Here is a 17575-nt window from a genome sequence, read left to right as displayed (position 1 = left end):
AGAGAAATGTGGCTGCAAGCTTGATTGCCACATTGTTACATTGTGGCAATTCAAAGGATGGATTAAAAGCTAGGAAGGACCTCGAAACTCTTGGTATCAGGAAAGATTTGCATCCAAAAGATCACGGTAAAAGGACACTACTTCCCGCAGGTCCTTGGTCTTTGTCAAAGTCAGAAAAGAAAATATTCTGTAAGCGGCTCTTTGATTTTAAAGGTCCGGATGGCTATTGCTCTAACATATCTACTTGTGTATCATGAGACGAGTGTAAAGTGATGGGACTCAAATCTCATGATTACCACGTCTTGGTGCAACAACTGGACCTAGTGCAACAGCAATGTGTAGATCTAGTGCAAGGAACACAGCACAAGTGGTAGATGTTGTATCATACTATGGCAGAATAGTTGATATAATCTTGTTAGACTACAATGTCTTCTACATCCCAATATTTTGGTGTCAGTGGGCTGTTAAAGGTAACGGTGTTAAGGTAGAAGATGGCTTTACGCTGGTTAATATGAATCAGAGCCAAGTGTCATTTGCGAAGGACCCATTCATTTTAGCCTCTCAAGCGAGACAAATATGTTATTCAAGGGAGAATGATGAATCTAGTTGGTATGTAGTTTTGAAAAGTCCATCTAGAAGATACAGTGATGAGAATGTGGAAGATGGGTATGCAGATGTTGGACCATTACCTTCGGATATTGATATGACTCTAGAAGACGTAGCAGATGAGGCTCAAAATGCCAGAGATGATTGTGAAGGAATTTTTGTGTGATCGCGTTCATTTGAGTCTATATTTGATTGGTTTCGCATGACTGTTATATTTTTTGTTTTTGGATACTTGGTCTGTCTTTGAGTCTATATTTGAGTTTCCCTCTTATTTTTACAGACGTAGCAGATGGGTAAGGGGAAAAAGGGTGGAAGGAAAAGGAAGATCAACGTACAAGAAGAAGAACCTGAATTCGTTGGCACCATATATCCACATGACACGCAGCCTCAAGACACACAGGTTGATGAACCACAACTGGATCAGAGTGTGATAGATAGCCATATGGTTGGTGAAGCTGCTAAGGACGTTACAGAACAAGGAGCCGATAAAGAGTCAGCTGCTGTCTCTGAGGATGCTACATCGTCAGTTCCGCCCCAGACTAAAAAACACAGAGGACCAACAAAGATGAAAGATATTGCCAAGTATCCTAATACACGAATAAGAGTAGAGTTCACTGAATTTGGAGAACCATGTGGAGAAGGATCAATTAAGTTGTCTTCCTACTTAGGTCCCTTGGTAAGAGAACATGTTCCTGTTGTGATAGATGATTGGAGGAAAATTGGTGAGGAGCTGAAGACAGTTCTATGGAAATCTGTTCAGGTATTTTAATTTCAAGTCACAATCACAATTAATTTGCTCTAAGTACTCTTATCTTATCTTTTTTCTTTTTTACTTTATTGTAGATACGGTTTGAACTAGATGGAGAATATGAGAAAGCGGCTGTTTTGAAGCAAATGGGATGTTTATGGAGGGCCTCTAAGTCACGTTTGGTTAATCAGATTAGGAAAGGGGAAAAGGGCCATTTCCGACCTGTATTCAAAAGTGCCAATTTATACCTATACAAACGATCGGTGTCAATTTCTACCTATACTCTATAAAATTCAAATTTCATACCCAATTTTATAAAATAGTGCCAATTTCAAAGTCAATATAAAAAAATATTACTCAACAGCTGACTCAGATGACACGTGTTTGAGGAGGTGGCATCGAGCATTGAAAACGACATCGTTTTGATCAACGCTTTAACCAACTGATCCCACAAAGTTATTCGAAACATTAAGGAACTTTTATGTTTATAGCTATATATTTGTGCGATAATCACTACTTCATCTTCCTTTTTTTTCTTCGCATATTCAATGGCTGCTGTGTTCTCCATCTAAATCCGCCTCCGTTGGCCCAGTCGCTGAGTGTTTCCGTTTATTGTGGTTTTCCAAGATTTGATTTTTACTTTTTGATTCTTTTAAACTTTGGAGATTCTCTGTTCCTCTCTGATCATCATCATCATCATAAATAGGGTTTCTGTTTTCCAGTCAATTTTGAATGAGGATGCCAAAATTATCAAAACTAGAGAAGTTAGAAAAATTTGATATGTTCGTCTCTCTTAGCAAGCAGAGATCGGTTCAAATACTATGGAGAAGGAAATCAAAGAACCATGGCGGAGCAGCCATCGACAATGCCAACAAAGAAAGGAAGTGGAGGAAGGAGGGAGATCGGTCAATATAGTTATAAACATAATCTTTCCATATTATTTCGAATAAGTTTGTGGGATCAATTGGTTAAAGCTTTGTTTAAAACTCTGATAGGCCAGGGTTCGATTCTACGTTGTTACATTTTTCTTTTAAACGAAACTAAAGCATCAAAATGATGTTGTTTTTGATGCTCGATGCCACCTCCTCAAACACGTGTCATCTGAGTCAGCTCTTGACTAATATTTGTTGATGTTGACTTTGAAATTGGCACTATTTTATAAAATTGGGTATGAAATTTGAATTTTATAGAGTATAGGTAGAAATTGACACCGAACGTTTGTATAGGTATAAATTGGCACTTTTGACATTGTACAGGTTGGAAATGGCCCTTTTCCCATTAGGAAAGCTCCGAACAACGTAGAAAGAATGAAGCTGCGACTAGACAATATTCTTACGGTAGAGTGGAGGAAGTTTTTCAAAGAGAAGACTAGTCAAGAGTTTAAGGTACTAACTTGTACTTAATTTATCTTCCACATAGAGTGTGCTAATACTTTTATATAGGCTGTTAGTGATTCATACAAGGAAAGAAGACGTAAGCAGATTTCTCACACATGTAGTCGTAAAGGAATGGTTAGATTGGCCGAAGATTTAGTAAGTGTCATTCAGTGATTATCAATATATTTTGGCCACCAGTTTTGACAATGGTTTCTTAATATCATTGAATGTGTGTTATAATTACGCAGAGAAAAGAGAGCACATATGAAGTGACTAGACTGAATGTGTGGGTCAAGTCACGAACTAAAAAGGATGGGACAGCAGTGAACACGGATACTGCTGCAAAGATTGTAAGTCATTTATTTTATGATCCTCTCTTCTATGTTTTTCATTATAATTTACCTCTATCAACATAAGTCCGACATTTAATAGGAAATGGCAAATGAGTTCGTTTTTTCTAATGCTCCATCATCATCATCATCAAACCCAAAAGAAGACACTCTTGCTCAGATATTGGGACCTGACAATCCTGGACGCCTGAGGGCAATGGGTAGAGGAATGAGTATGACCAAACTTGCTTTCCAGATGAAAAGCAAGTATGTGACTCAAATGCAACATACCCAAATTCAGTTGCAGCAGCAGGTCAATGAATTACAAGATGCTCTTGCGAAACTGAATAGTCATGTAAGTCTGGAAATCCATATCATTAGATTAATGGTCTAAGAAAATGGTAACTAATTACATTCCTTCTCATTTTCCAGCGTCAATTTTTGGAAGTTGGTGAACATTCAGCGCCAAGAGGAAGTGTTAATATATAATGAGATTTGCTGAGGTTGTTCACTGAATGGTTAACAGATTCTAACTATTATTTATCTTTGTAGAGTGTAAACCAAATACCGCAGCCTAAGTGCATTCTGTATGATTGGTCTGGCTCTAAATTTAAAGTAGCCGAGGGTTGTATTCTGTATTTTGATCACATGGACTTCATCAACAATGTACCATTGGGCCCTAATTCAGTGAAGGTGTTGGTTGAGACGGCTTTTCAAGAAGATGCATTTCTTTGGAGACCTGCGGCAAATATGTTTAGTATTGGTCAAGCTGTAGGAGAAACTATTGCGTGGCCTCAGGATTGTGTTGATGCTATTGAGCAGGAGTTAGGACCAGAAGACATTCCGCCTAAGGTAATGTTTTCTTAATCTGATTGATTGTACTTAGGATTTGATCTCTACGTTTTATGTTCTTAAATCTAGTAATATTTTCTATATTGGAATAATTATGTTTAACAGAGCCCATATATAACTTCCATGAACAAGTGCAAACTTCTACATTGGCTATCAAATGATGATAAACATGTTGCTGAAGGACGTTGGCAGACTCGTGATCCCAAAGCTTTGGTGAATGGCCTTCCACTTGGGCCAAATGCCATTAAAGTTTTTGTCGATGCAGTTAATGAACCTGAGACATTTCTTTGGCGGCCAACAGAAGAACTCTCAAATATTCATGACTCTTTGAAGTCGTTTGTAGCATGGCCATTCAACAGAGTTTTCATCGAAGATTTAAGTACAGAGGCACCAGCTACATCATCTCCTCGCACGCAGTCACAAGGACTCACTCCAGCAGCTCCTGTGAAGAGTTCAAAACCACTTACACAATCTCCTTCAAGTTCATCTCAGCAGGTAAATTTCAATGTTTTTGTTACTTATAAAATATGTTATGATCGTTAGCACTGATGCCTTTGGTAAACCTTGCATATTATTTATACTATGCAGCACACTTCTCCGAAACGGATTGTCAAGGAGGATCAGAAGTGCAGACTGCTGGACATTACTGGTCAGAATAGGGTTGTTGCAGAAGGACGCTGGTCTTCAAACAACCCAGAGCAGTTAGTGCATTTTGTTCCCTTGGGTCATAATGCAGTTCGTGTGTGGATTGATGTAATCAAGGTGCCTGATGCAAAGGTTTGGAGGCCTAATTCTGCTATTGAGTGTATGGAGGATGCTATTGGTACCACTATAGCATGGCCTGAAGAAAATGTTGTCATCATTTGATGTCGAGTAAGAACCGTACGATTTTCTACTTTTGTTGTTGTGGCAAATGCATGAGACTTGTGTTCTTTGTTTGGGATTTATGGAATTGGATCGTATGCTCATTGTGTATCATAACAATGTTTGATATTTTCTATTCTAGAATAAAATTTCAGCTTTATCACATGTTACTTTCAAATTGTAACTTCATTTGAATATGCTTTATAAAAAACGGTTAATAGTAATCAGAAACCAAACATAATTGATCGTTATAGCAGGCATATGAAGTCATTGTATACTCACTTAGTAGCACATAATAAAAGCTACAACTCAAATACAAATAGCTCAACACCGATGCTAAGATAACTAATCAAATGGCATTAACATAGAGCTACTAAAAATTAAATCATAGCAAGAAAAGATAGCTATGTTTACCGTACATATAGCAGGCATAAAGTACTATTATATACTTAAATATAGCACGATATATGTGTTATTAAACATTGTAATATAGCATTTTATATATGCTATTAAAGGATACCCTACGATAGCACCAGCCCAGAAACGCTATTGTATATAGCCCCTCTATTATAGCGTCTCATTTAATAGCATTATGAAAACGCTATAATAACCATATCATAGCGTTAATCGTATGCTATCAATACCCATATTTTTTGTAGTGAAATGTTTTTTTGTCTTCTCTATCTTTATCTTTCAAGTATTTGGACTTTTTGGATGTGTATTTTGTAGGTTTGAATGTGTTGACAACTTGATATAGTTATTATTTTTCGTATATATTAGTGCATTTCAGGTATTTTTTATACTTTTAGGACATTCCGGTAAAATAATACCCGAACCATTTGAAACCCATTTTTTGGTGTTTTATAGGTTGGTTTTGAAATTTCATATCCGAACTGACCATAAACTAACAGGACCCGAAACAAAACCAAATCGGAAATTTTTATTTACCCTATTGCATCCTAAATCCCTAAACAAAAATCTCGAACCTGAACCGAGTACTCGAATGCCCAGAGCTAGATGTGATGTATGACTTATGTTAAGTTGCTAGACGTGGAATTGTTCGAATGATTATTAGGTTGCTGATTATTTGCTTCTTGATAATTTTTGAATTATGGCATTGTTGGTTTATTGCTAATTGTTTATTGCTTATTGAATCTATGGCTACTTTTGATGGTTTATCGGTTTAATGCATGCTGGTTTAATCGCTAGAATTGATCACTAATTATAGAGTTATTAATTAAGGCCCTCATTGGTACCAAACTTTTAAGACTTTTTAAAAAATTAAAGCTTTGACAGCCATTTATTTGCCAATCATACTTTTTTTACTTTAATTTTTTTTAAAGCTTTGTAAGTCACTTATTTTTTTCCTTCCTTGTTTTCTCAAAACTTTTAAAACGTCAAAACTAGGCTTTAAAATTAAAAAAATATAAAACTTTATTTTTTTCTCCCCCATTATACTTAAAAGCTCTCCAAAATTTTATATATAAATTTTACATAAATTATTTTTACACATTAATTATTCTTATTTTTTTCTTCTTCTTTTAAGATCCATTTTAATAATTATTATTTTTATTTTCATAATCATCATTTTAATATATTTTAATAATAAAAGTAACAGCTTCAGTTTTAAAAGTATTTGCTACCAATCAAATTTAACAGTTAAAGTTTCTACAGTCAAAACATATACAGCCAAATTCTCTACAACTAAAATTTTTAAGTGAAAGTCTTTATAGCCATAAGTAACAGCCGTTACTAGTCGGGGCCTAATTGATTTTTTTTTAAACGTGTTTGGTCGTTTTAGGTTAAAATGATCACATATCCAAATAAGCATGACACTTGACTTATCATGTGTCCAAAATTAAAAGAATTGTTCGGTTTAATCCGGTTCTTTTGTAGAACAAATAATTTTCTTGAATATAAACAATTATTTGAAATTTTAAATACTTAATATTCTACAAGGTTTCAAATATTATATATATGTCAATGCTATAAACAAGTTTAAAAAATTATTGACAATTAAAATTTATGAATTTTTTAAATATGAATGATATTCAAACTTTATGTAAGTCTTACAAATATTTAAAACATTAATAGTATTTAAAGCATATAATTTTTCTAGATATCAAAAAAATTTCCGCCAAAAAATTTTCCGACATATTTTCCCGCCAAAATTTTTTTTGTCAAAACAATTTTGATAAAAAATTTCGACAAAAAACAATTCCCGCCAAAAATTAATTAGAAAAAGGGGGGGTCATATAAAAAAAAATTACAAGGTTTTTAAAAGGATTCTACTTATAAAAGCCTTATAAACATCTTGTAAACGCTTTTACAAGATTTTTAAAAAAATAGTTTTACAAGGTTTTAAAAGGTTTTTAAAAGGTTTTTAAAAGGTTTTCAAAAGATTTTTAAACACATTTTTAGCGCTTTTAAATGCTTTTACAAGGTTTTAAAAGCGTTTACATGGTTTTTAAAAGATTTTTAAACACAAGGTTTTTATAAGGTTTTTAAAAGGTTTGCAAAAAGTTTTTAAAAGGCTTTTAAACACCTTGTAAACGCTTTTATAAGGTTTTTAAAAAAATTTACAAGGTTTTTAAAAGGTGTTTAAACACCTTGTAAACACTTTTAAAGTTTTTAAAAGCGTTTACAATATTTATATATGGTATAAATTTTAAATTTTTTGGCGGAAATTTTTTTAATTTTGGCGCGAAAAAAAATTTTTTACGGGGAAATTTTTTTGATTTTTGTGACTGTACATTCTTGTTGTCATTTAAGGAAAAGGTAATTTAGTCATTTTGTACAAAAAGAGGGGTAGTTTTAAAAATGGTCAACATAGAAGAGTATTTTTAAAAAGGGACATTGAAAAGGGAATATTTTTGAGAATGTCCCATGATTCTTCTTGTTTTTTGAGTTTAACACATTGTAAGTTTATTCGACCATGTCAGAAGTTTGGCAAATAAACATCAATGTCCTAAAAAAAAAATATTCAAATGGGAAATAGGGGTATCCCATCTAAATCTCTTACCCAATAACTTCTAATAAAAATTATCAAACAAGTAATTATTTTAAAGAAAATGGTTATGGGACAAAAAAAATTTGTCACAGATTAGAGACGCGATCACCGTTCCAAAATATATACGTCAAGGTTTATATTCATGAAATAACCCAAACTAAACCGAATCCAACTTCAATTGAACACCCCTAATCAAATTGTAAGAAATGTTTTGATTTAGTTTAGAAAAAATTGATATGTAACATCACTTCACATGATGATAAAATTCATGAAAAAACCTTTGCTAAAATAGGGATGCATGCCATGTGTCAATCTTTTAGTTTTTCTTGTTAAAAAGAAACTTTGAAATTAAATGTACCTGTTAAATAAATTTTAATACATATAATCTTAAATCTAATGAAAATCTAGTGAAAATATATGATGTAACTGTTTATGAGAGAAAAATACACTTTTTGATATAAAAAATAACTAAATTTAATAAAAATGAATAATGGTGTATTTAGAGCTAAGAGAAAAAACACATCTAACAAAATAAAAGTATCACATGTCATTAAAAAAACCTTTGATTAATATTTAATAAGATAACTCACTTATATAAATAGCATTAATAAGTCCATGAATAGAGCACCAATATAAAGAGAGTACCTCCCTCGTATCTTATACCAGACAAACATCTTCACTCATTGTTGAGAGAAGAAAAGAAGTTCACATGGTAGAATTTTATGAGTTATTGGCTCTGGTAGTTTCACTCATTGTGGTCACGTTATTTCATTGGATCTATCAGTGGAGAAATCCGAAAACCAATGGAAAACTACCACCAGGATCCATGGGTTTTCCGATCATTGGAGACACTTTTGAGTTCATGAAGCCTCATGACGTTCTTCAATTTCCGACATTCATCAAGGAAAGAGTTCTCAGGTTCTTTGCCAATTCTCTAGCATGCATCACTTGTATGTAAACTTAGGAATATATATTTTAATTACTCCACCTAAGTTACGTCAACTTTTCCTTGATATATTTTTTGGAAAAGATATGGACCAGTTTTTCGGACAAGCTTATTTGGAAGCAAAGCTATAATCTCGTTGGATTTTGAACTGAACCTGGAAATAGCAAAGGCAAATCATGTTCCAGGTATCACGAAGAGCATATCACGACTATTTGGGAAAAACAACTTGTTTATTCAGAGCAAGCAGTCCCATAAACATGTCCGGAACTTGACATTTCAATTGTTGGGTCCAAAATATTTAAAGCTAAAGATGGTACAAGACGTCGATGTTTTGGCTCGCACATACATGGAGGAAGGAGCCAGGAACGGCTGTCTCGACGTCAAGGAAACATCAAGCAAGGTGAAAAAAAAAGTCTATTTTTTTCTTAATGTCTGTAACTCGTGGCATGATTCTGTTTTACTGGATTACTTAATGGATCATCTAATCAAACACATATCATCGAATTTCACAGATCTTAATTGAATGTCTTGCAAAGAAAGTTATGGGTGAAATGGAACCAGAGGCAGCAAAAGAACTTGCACTATGTTGGAGATATTTTCCAAGGGATTGGTTTCAATTTTCTTGGAACATTCCTGGGACTGGTGTCTATCGAATGATGAAGGTATGTGTTTTTCCAAGGGAGTGGTTTCAACTCTCTTGGAACGTTCCTATGATTGTGCATATAATTTGAGGGAATATAATTGTTCCTATGATGTGTTTCTTCACAGGCAAGAAAGCGGATGATGAAGTTAATAAAGGAAACAGTATTAAAGAAGAGAGCATCAGGAGAGGAGTTTGGGGAGTTTTTCAAGATTATCTTCGGAGAAATGGAAGGCGGAGCGGAAAAAATGAGCGTCGAGAATGCGATTGAATACATATATACTTTCTTTTTGATTGCTAATGAGACAACACCAGGGATCCTTGCGGCTACAATTAAACTCATAAGCGATCACCCTAATGTCATGCAAGAGTTGCAAAGAGAGCATGATAGAATTGTCCAAGGTAAGCCCGAGAAGGAGGCTGGCTTAACATGGGAAGACTACAAATCAATGACGTTCACCCAAATGGTGAGTGTGTATCATCGTCATATATATAAATCCACTCATTGTTAATTAGTTGTAAGTTGTATCTCTATTAACCTTTATATATAGTAGGTCAGGCAAATGTTGTGTTTTATTTCAGGTGATATATGAGTCGCTTAGGATCACAAGCACAGCGCCTACAGTACTTAGAATGACTGATCATGATTTCCAAGTTGGTGATTATACAATTCCAGCTGGTTGGATCTTCATGGGCTATGCTAATGTCCATTTTAATCCGGAGAAGTATGATGACCCTCTAGCATTTGATCCATGGCGCTGGAAGGTGATTTAAACTTATATTATCCCACTTATCAAATTTATATAATTTTCAGCATATAATCATTAAATTTTCAGAGTGAAGACTTGGGCTCAATCCTCTCCAAATCGTACATTGCCTTTGGCGCTGGTTCTAGACTATGTGTAGGAGCTGAGTTCGCTAAGCTTCAGATGGCCATTTTTATACATCATTTGTTTAGATACAGGTTCATTTTTAACACCTGATGCACCATGTTTTAATTTATTTTTAACAACTCAAAGCTTTGTTACTTAATTAGATGTTTTTCTATCTACCCATGGTTTAAAGGTGGTCAATGAAGAAAGAGACTACAGTACTTCGTAGGTTTATGCTTATGTTTCCATGTGGATCTGATGTTCAGTTCTCATATGATACCAAAGTGGATAACTCTGTTGGTTATCGGAGCTAGTGGTTATATGTTAAGGTTGTTGGTTCGAAACCCAGAATAAAACAAATATCATTTTATTTGTCCTACTGTTCTCTGGTTGCTACAAATGGATAAAAACCATCTTTTAAGAGGCCAGTGGTCAATATATATGTTGATATATCATGATTTTTGTGGTTTTTAACCATGATATATAAGGAGTCTTTTAGAGTCTTTTGATTTGTTTTCTAAGATGTTTTTGAGTCTTTACAGGTTTTCTAGGATTTTGCATGAAATGAGCAAAATAGAGCAACTAGAGATATTTTGGAGCAATTCATCAAGGAAGAGAAGTTGGAATCGGATCAAAGCATGAGCATCGATCGATACCAAGATTATTAGCATCGATCGACACCCTCTTCAGACGATGAAGAATCACAAAATTGGAAGTTTTACAATTCTGCCCTAAAGTCTTCCAAGATTGTAACACAAGTCCCTGACGTGTTTTAGGACTTATAAATAGTATTTTTAGGTTTTCCAAACCATGAAGTTGTATTCTATCAAGTTTTATTTTTCCTGCAACCCTAAGAGATTTTGAGAGCTTTTGGGAGAGAGATCTGAACTGCATTGAGAGAAGAATTTCTTGAACTCCTTCTTACTCTTTTTAATCTCTATTGCTTATTATTCAGAATTATGTTTTGTTCTTCATTGAATATGTTTGAGTAGTTTGCTTGTTAGGTTTAGGGTTTTTCACAGGGATTTTATGAATTATTAGATATGTTTATTTAAGATTCTTTATCTATCTAGATCTTCATCTTAGGTTGTTCTTCATATTAATTCTTGATTGATCACCTGGAATTAATACTTTAGGAAAATAAATTGATATGAGAATATAATTGATTTTCTTGATAAAACCTTTTGATGAGCAAAATTATTCTTGCAAAGAGATTTGATTTAATAATTTTGTGAACAATCTAAACCTGATTTTATTGCCGATTTTTAACCTAGAATTTTACAAAGAGATTTGGATTTTCTGGTTTTAAATTTAAATATTATTTGCAGTGAGAACTGATTTAATTTACAAAAGTGTTTAGAGTTCTAGATCTGTTCTTAATTGTTTGAATCCTATTATTTTCTTGATTTAATAATTTGTAATTTCCTGAGAAATTCCCTAGACCTAGCTTTTTGATCCCCTGAATTTACAACAATTTTTATTTATTACTTTGCATTGCTAATTCAATTTTTAATTTAATTTGTTTAGCATAATTATAAAACTCTATAATTTATTGTGTAGTCTTGAGTCCTTGTGGAATTCGACCCCTAAGTACTGCAGTGATCTCTTAATTTGAGAGAGTAGCTCTAGGGTTTAATTTGAGCATATCAAATTTTGGCACCGTTGCCAGGGACTCTTTTATCTACCATTAGATTTGAGTTTTAGATTTTGTTTAAATTTTTATTTTTATTTGAAACTTACACGCTTTTGTTTTCTTTTCTCTTGTGTGTTTCAGGTGTATGGCTAATAAGCCTAACACAAGGAGCAACAGGACTGGTCCAATTCTGAAACTTTCAAACCAAGAGTTGGGAAAACTTGAGCGTGAGAACCGAAAAGCAGCCAAATCTTTGAAGATGGTTAATCCAATCATTCTGATGCGAGATGAGGATGGTGCTTTGAGTGATCAAGAGGGCCACTTGCGCAATGAGCAGGGCCAAAAGATTGATGCTGAGGGCAATGTGATTGCTGAAATTGCTGTTGTCAACGAACCAGCTGATGGTGTCGATGGTGTCGATCGACACCAACAGGGTATCGATCGACACCCCCTTCCTGCAGACGGACATGGAGCTGCCAACCACGTACAGAACCCAGTTCGAAGACAGGATCAAAACCGGCACCTCATCCGGACCATTGCTGACTATAACCGGGCTGATCTTATGTATGAGAACCGGTCTGCTATTGTTCCTCCACCATTCCAGAGGAATGATTTTGAGCTGAAGCCTGCTTACTTTCAGCTAGTTGGGCAGAGACCTTTCTCAAACCTGCCCCATGAGAAGCCTCTGGACCATATTGAGCATTTTAAGGATCTTGTGACCAGTATCAAGGCTAATGGAGTGACTGAGGACTTCATATTCTGCAAGCTCTTCCCATATTCACTTGCAGGAGAGGCATCTCAGTGGTTGAAGCAGTTGTCAGCTGGATCTTTGACAAACTGGCATGATATCAAGGTGGCTTTCCTCAACCATTTCTATGATGATGCAATGTCAGATGAGCTGAGAGTCAAGATCTCTTCATTCAAGCAAAGGCATGATGAAGCTTTCAAGGTAGCTTGGGTGAGATTCAAAGCTTATCAGAGGAACTGTCCACACCATGGTTTTTCAAGGGTACAACTGTTGAGTATCTTCTTTAGAGGGTGTGACTGGAAGTATCAGTTAGCTTTGGAGGCTGAAAGTCATGGGAACTTCAAGACGAGATTTCCAGAAGATGCTGAAGTTTTGATTGAGAATTTGGCTTCTAGCAATAGCACTAAAAGAGCTAATGCTGAAAGAAAGAGACTGCATGGAGATTTTGATGCAAATCAGCTTGCTTCTGTTAATGCCAAGCTTGATTCAGTGCATAATCTTCTTGTGGGAAAGAAGTCAGTCCAATTTGCTGCTGAAGTTGAGACATTTGAGCCAGAGCAAGAGAATGTCAACTATGTTTATGGAGCTGGGTATCAGGGACAAAGATTCGGTAATCAGAAAGGCAACATGCCTTACAATGGTGACAAGAAGCAGCAACAGAACAATGGCTATACAAGGACCTATGGGAACCCATCCTATCAGTCTCCACCTCCTAAGAATTCTTCAGAGAGTAGAATGGAAGCCATGCTTGAGCAGCTTTTGCAAGGACATGAGCAATTGACAGTGACATTCAATGGGAAGATTGACAATGTCTACACTGAGCTGAATGGAAAGATTGAAGCATTGAACATTCATGTCAAGAAGTTGGATAATCAGGTTATTCAGACTGCTGGGTCTATCAAACGGCAAGAGGGTTTTCTTCCTGGAAGAACTGAGTCAAACCCCAAGCATGCTTGTAATGCCATATCTGTGAGGGATGAAGATGCTGTTGAAATTGCTTCTACAGAACAAGAAGAGAAATCGACCAAATTCTCGGGTTCAGATGATGGTGTCGATCGACACCACCTGGGTGTCGGTCGACACTCCTCTCAGACGAACCCAGAAACTGCAAAATCTCAGGTTCCAGCTGCTGAAAGGGTCTACAAGCCTAAGGTTCCTTTTCCCAAGCTAAGAAAGTCTAAGCAGGAGATGGAGAAAGCTAGATGCAAGGCAATGATGGACAAGGTGATGATTGAGATGCCATTGATTGATCCCGTGAAGCTTTCACCACCACTTAGGCGCTATGTCAAGAGAATGGTATCAAATGGTTTGAGCCCTGAGGAAGGAGCACTGCTTACTAAAGATGTCAGTGCAATTCTGTTAATCCAGCCTCCACAGAGGAAGAAAGAGAAGAAGCAGGAGGTGGTTGTCTCAAAGGAAGTGAGTGCAATCATTCAATGTAGGACTGTAGAGAAGTTACCAGATCCTGGAAGTTTTGTACTTGATTGCTCTATCTCCACAAGAAGGTTTTCTAACTCACTTTGTGACCTTGGCTCTAGCATCAACTTGATGCCACATTCTATTGCTGTGAGACTTGGGATGACAGAATTCAAGCCAACTCAGATTTCTCTTATCTTGGCTGATCGATCCCGAAGAATTCCTGAAGGTGTTTTAGAGGATATTCCAGTTAAGGTTGGCAACTTCATGATTCCCACTGACTTTGTGGTGCTGAAGTATGATCAAGAGCCTAAAGATCCTCTCATCTTAGGAAGATCTTTCTTGGCTACAGCTGGTGCAATCATAGATGTGCAGAAAGGACACATAACACTGAATGTGGATGGTTTGAGTATGAGTTTTGAGATGGATAAACTGAGGAGAGCTCCTACCATTGATGGACAGACGTTTTCTGTTGAGAAGATTGCTCAGATAAGATGCAGAGAAGCAAATTCACGAGCATCAGAAGCAGTGTCGATCGACACCCCTCCACGACCAAGACAGAACAACTCCAAGACTGATGCTCCAAGTCAGAAAGCTGTTCCCAGACAGAAGAGTCACCAATCCACACTCCAGAGTCCTCAGGTAAGGCCAAGGTATGCTTCTCTTTCTCCTAAACTTCCTCCTATCATCAACAAAAATTTCAAAGAGATAAAAACTGTTTTACAGTTAACCAAGCCACGAGATTATCGTAGAGCACTTGTTTCTTCTGTTGATGATTTTGCAGGACAGAAAAGATACCCTCCCATACCTAAATCCCGCCCTGGTCCTGTTCCTAACATCCCTGGCAGACCTCATGCACCTAAAGCTTATACACCACCTTGGATGAAGAGGACTTCAATGCCATGTTCTGATCCTCCGGATGCCTGAACTCCAACACAGTCAAGCTAATGACTGAAAATAAGCGCTTAGTGGGAGGCAACCCACTGGTAGGTTTTTCTTTTTCTTTTGATTTTGATTTTTATTTATTTTTCTTTGCTTTCCTCTTACTTGATAACACTGGGGACAGTGTTGTTTAAGTCTGGGGGAGGTTAGTTACTAACTATGTTTTCTGTTTTTGAGTTTCAGTTGTGTCAGTCAAAACCATAAAGTTTGAGTCAAATTTTTCAAAAATTTTCTTTTTATCTTTGGGAATTATGATCTTGATTAATGATTTCTCGTATTTGGCTAACACTCTAATGATTATTTGTTTATGCTTGATCTCTGAACTGAAGCTTAGAAAGACTATGAGCCTTGTCAACAATCCTGAAAGCCCTTATTCAATGTATATATGATTGAGCTAACGTTGTCTCAATTTTTATTAGGATTTTAACCGGACTTAATCTCTTACTTTGGGGTTGGAAATCAGTGGACTAGACTTCTTCTTCAGGCCATACAAGACAGTGCAATTTTTCAAAGTATGTCTCCCCTCTCTCTTCCCTTTAGTGATTAAAAAAAAAAAGAGAATAAAAGATGAGATGATTTTGATCAGTTTAGAGAGGTAGGTAAATTACCTGTGACCTTATTATTCTACTCTTGAGTCAAATGATCACACAAAGCTTGGAATCGAGGGGTAGGTAAATTACCAATGACCCCGGTATTCGCTTACACCTTTGAAAAAAAGGAAAAGAGAGAAAAGAAAAAAAAAATTGAAGTGAGAAAAGGGAGAGGAAAGGAGATGTAAGAAGAATGTCTTGGCCTGAAGAGAATCCATATGCCACTGATGAATACACCCAAGGTAAGAACTCACTTGTACTTGCTTTAATTTATAAAAGATGAGATGACAATGGAGATTTCAGAGATTCCAGAGGATTGTGGGATTTGAGTAAGGAATGTTGATGCTTATCATGGTTGAGTATAAGAAGTAAGTTCTTGAGTCAGGTAAATGAAGAGTGTGAATAAGAATAATCTGCAATTGAGTGAGTTCCCTGTTTTCAAACCTCATTCACAGGTCTAAGTTTCTGTTTTGCTTTAGGGCAAGCAAAGGCTAAGTCTGAGGGAGTTGATATATCATGGTTTTTGTGGTTTTTAACCATGATATAAGGAGTCTTTTAGAGTCTTTTGATTTGTTTTCTAGGATGTTTTTGAGTCTTTACAGGTTTTCTAGGATTTTGGCATGAAAGGAGCAAAATGGAGTAATTAGAGATATTTTGGAGCAATTCATCAAGGAAGAGAAGTTGGAATCAGATCAAAGCATGAGCATCGATGGACACCAAGATTATGAGCATCGATCGACACCCTCTTCAGACGATGAAGAATCACAAAATTTGAAGTTTTACAATTCTGCCCTAAAGTCTTCCAAAATTGCAACACAAGTCCCTGACGTGTTTTAGGACTTATAAATAGTATTTTTAGGTTTTCCAAACCATGAAGTTGTATTCTATCAAGTTTTATTTTTCCTGCAACCCTGAGAGATTTTGAGAGCTTTTGGGAGAGAGATCTGAACTGCTTTGAGAGAAGAATTTCTTGAACTCCTACTTACTCTTTTTAATCTCTATTGCTTATTATTCAGAATTATGTTTTGTTCTTCATTGAATCTGTCTGAGTAGTTTGCTTGTTAGGTTTAGGATTTTTCACAGGGATTTTATGAATTATTAGATCTGTTTATTTAAGATTCTTTATCTATCTAGATATTCATCTTAGGTTGTTCTTCATATTAATTCTTGATTGATCACCTGGAATTAATACTTTAGGAAAATAAATTGATATGAGAATATAATTGATTTTCCTGATAAAACCTTTTGATGAGCAAAATTATTCTTGCAAAGAGATTTGATTTAATAATTTTGTGAACAATCTAAACCTGATTTTATTGCCGATTTTTAACCTAGAATTTTACAAAGAGATTTGGATTTTCTGGTTTTAAATTTAAATATTATTTGCAGTGAGAACTGATTTAATTTACAAAAGTGTTTAGAGTTCTAGATCTGTTCTTAATTGTTTGAATCCTATTAATTTCTTGATTTAATAATTTGTAATTTCCTGAGAAATTCCATAGACCTAGCTTTTTGATCCCCTGAATTTACAAAAGTTTTTATTTATTACTTAGCATTGCTAATTCAATTTTTAATTTAATTTGTTTAACATAATTATAAAACTCTATAATTTATTGTGTAGTCTTGAGTTCTTGTGGAATTTGACCCCTAAATACTGCAATGATCTTTTTATTTGAGAGAATAGCTCTAGGGTTTAATTTGAGCATATCATATGTTTCCATTGAATAAATATTGTACGCTTAACACTTTGTATAACATGCGTGGTATCTAAAAAGTATAATATTTTCACATATTGTGTCGGCTTAATTTCTTGACAATTCTAAGTCATTGTAACGGATATCATAAACTGATTCATATTCGTTTTGATTATATCCATCAAGTAGAAATTACATCATAATCAAACGACGAAACAAATTCATCTTACATGAAAACGTGAAAGTTACCTACAAGAAGCATGTTCAAAAAAAATTCTCAAAAAAAAAAAAAAGAAAAAAAAAAAAAAA

The 17575-nt window shown here is 35.2% G+C and overlaps 1 protein-coding gene across 1 annotated transcript; it reads left to right on the top strand.

Moving 5' to 3' along the window:
* Positions 8466 to 10725, top strand: LOC104732117 (cytochrome P450 708A2-like). The gene is made up of 7 exons (XM_019233863.1): positions 8466 to 8703; positions 8816 to 9131; positions 9244 to 9393; positions 9500 to 9838; positions 9954 to 10136; positions 10208 to 10335; positions 10437 to 10725. The coding sequence occupies exons 1-7, from the start codon at positions 8495 to 8497 to the stop codon at positions 10555 to 10557; spliced, it is 1446 nt and encodes a 481-aa protein (XP_019089408.1). The 5' UTR covers positions 8466 to 8494; the 3' UTR covers positions 10558 to 10725.

Source organism: Camelina sativa, chromosome 12 (assembly GCF_000633955.1).
Source record: "Camelina sativa cultivar DH55 chromosome 12, Cs, whole genome shotgun sequence".
NCBI lineage: Eukaryota > Viridiplantae > Streptophyta > Magnoliopsida > Brassicales > Brassicaceae > Camelina > Camelina sativa.
Note: the sequence above shows the minus strand (reverse complement) of the source record. Positions and strands in the feature narration are given on the sequence as shown.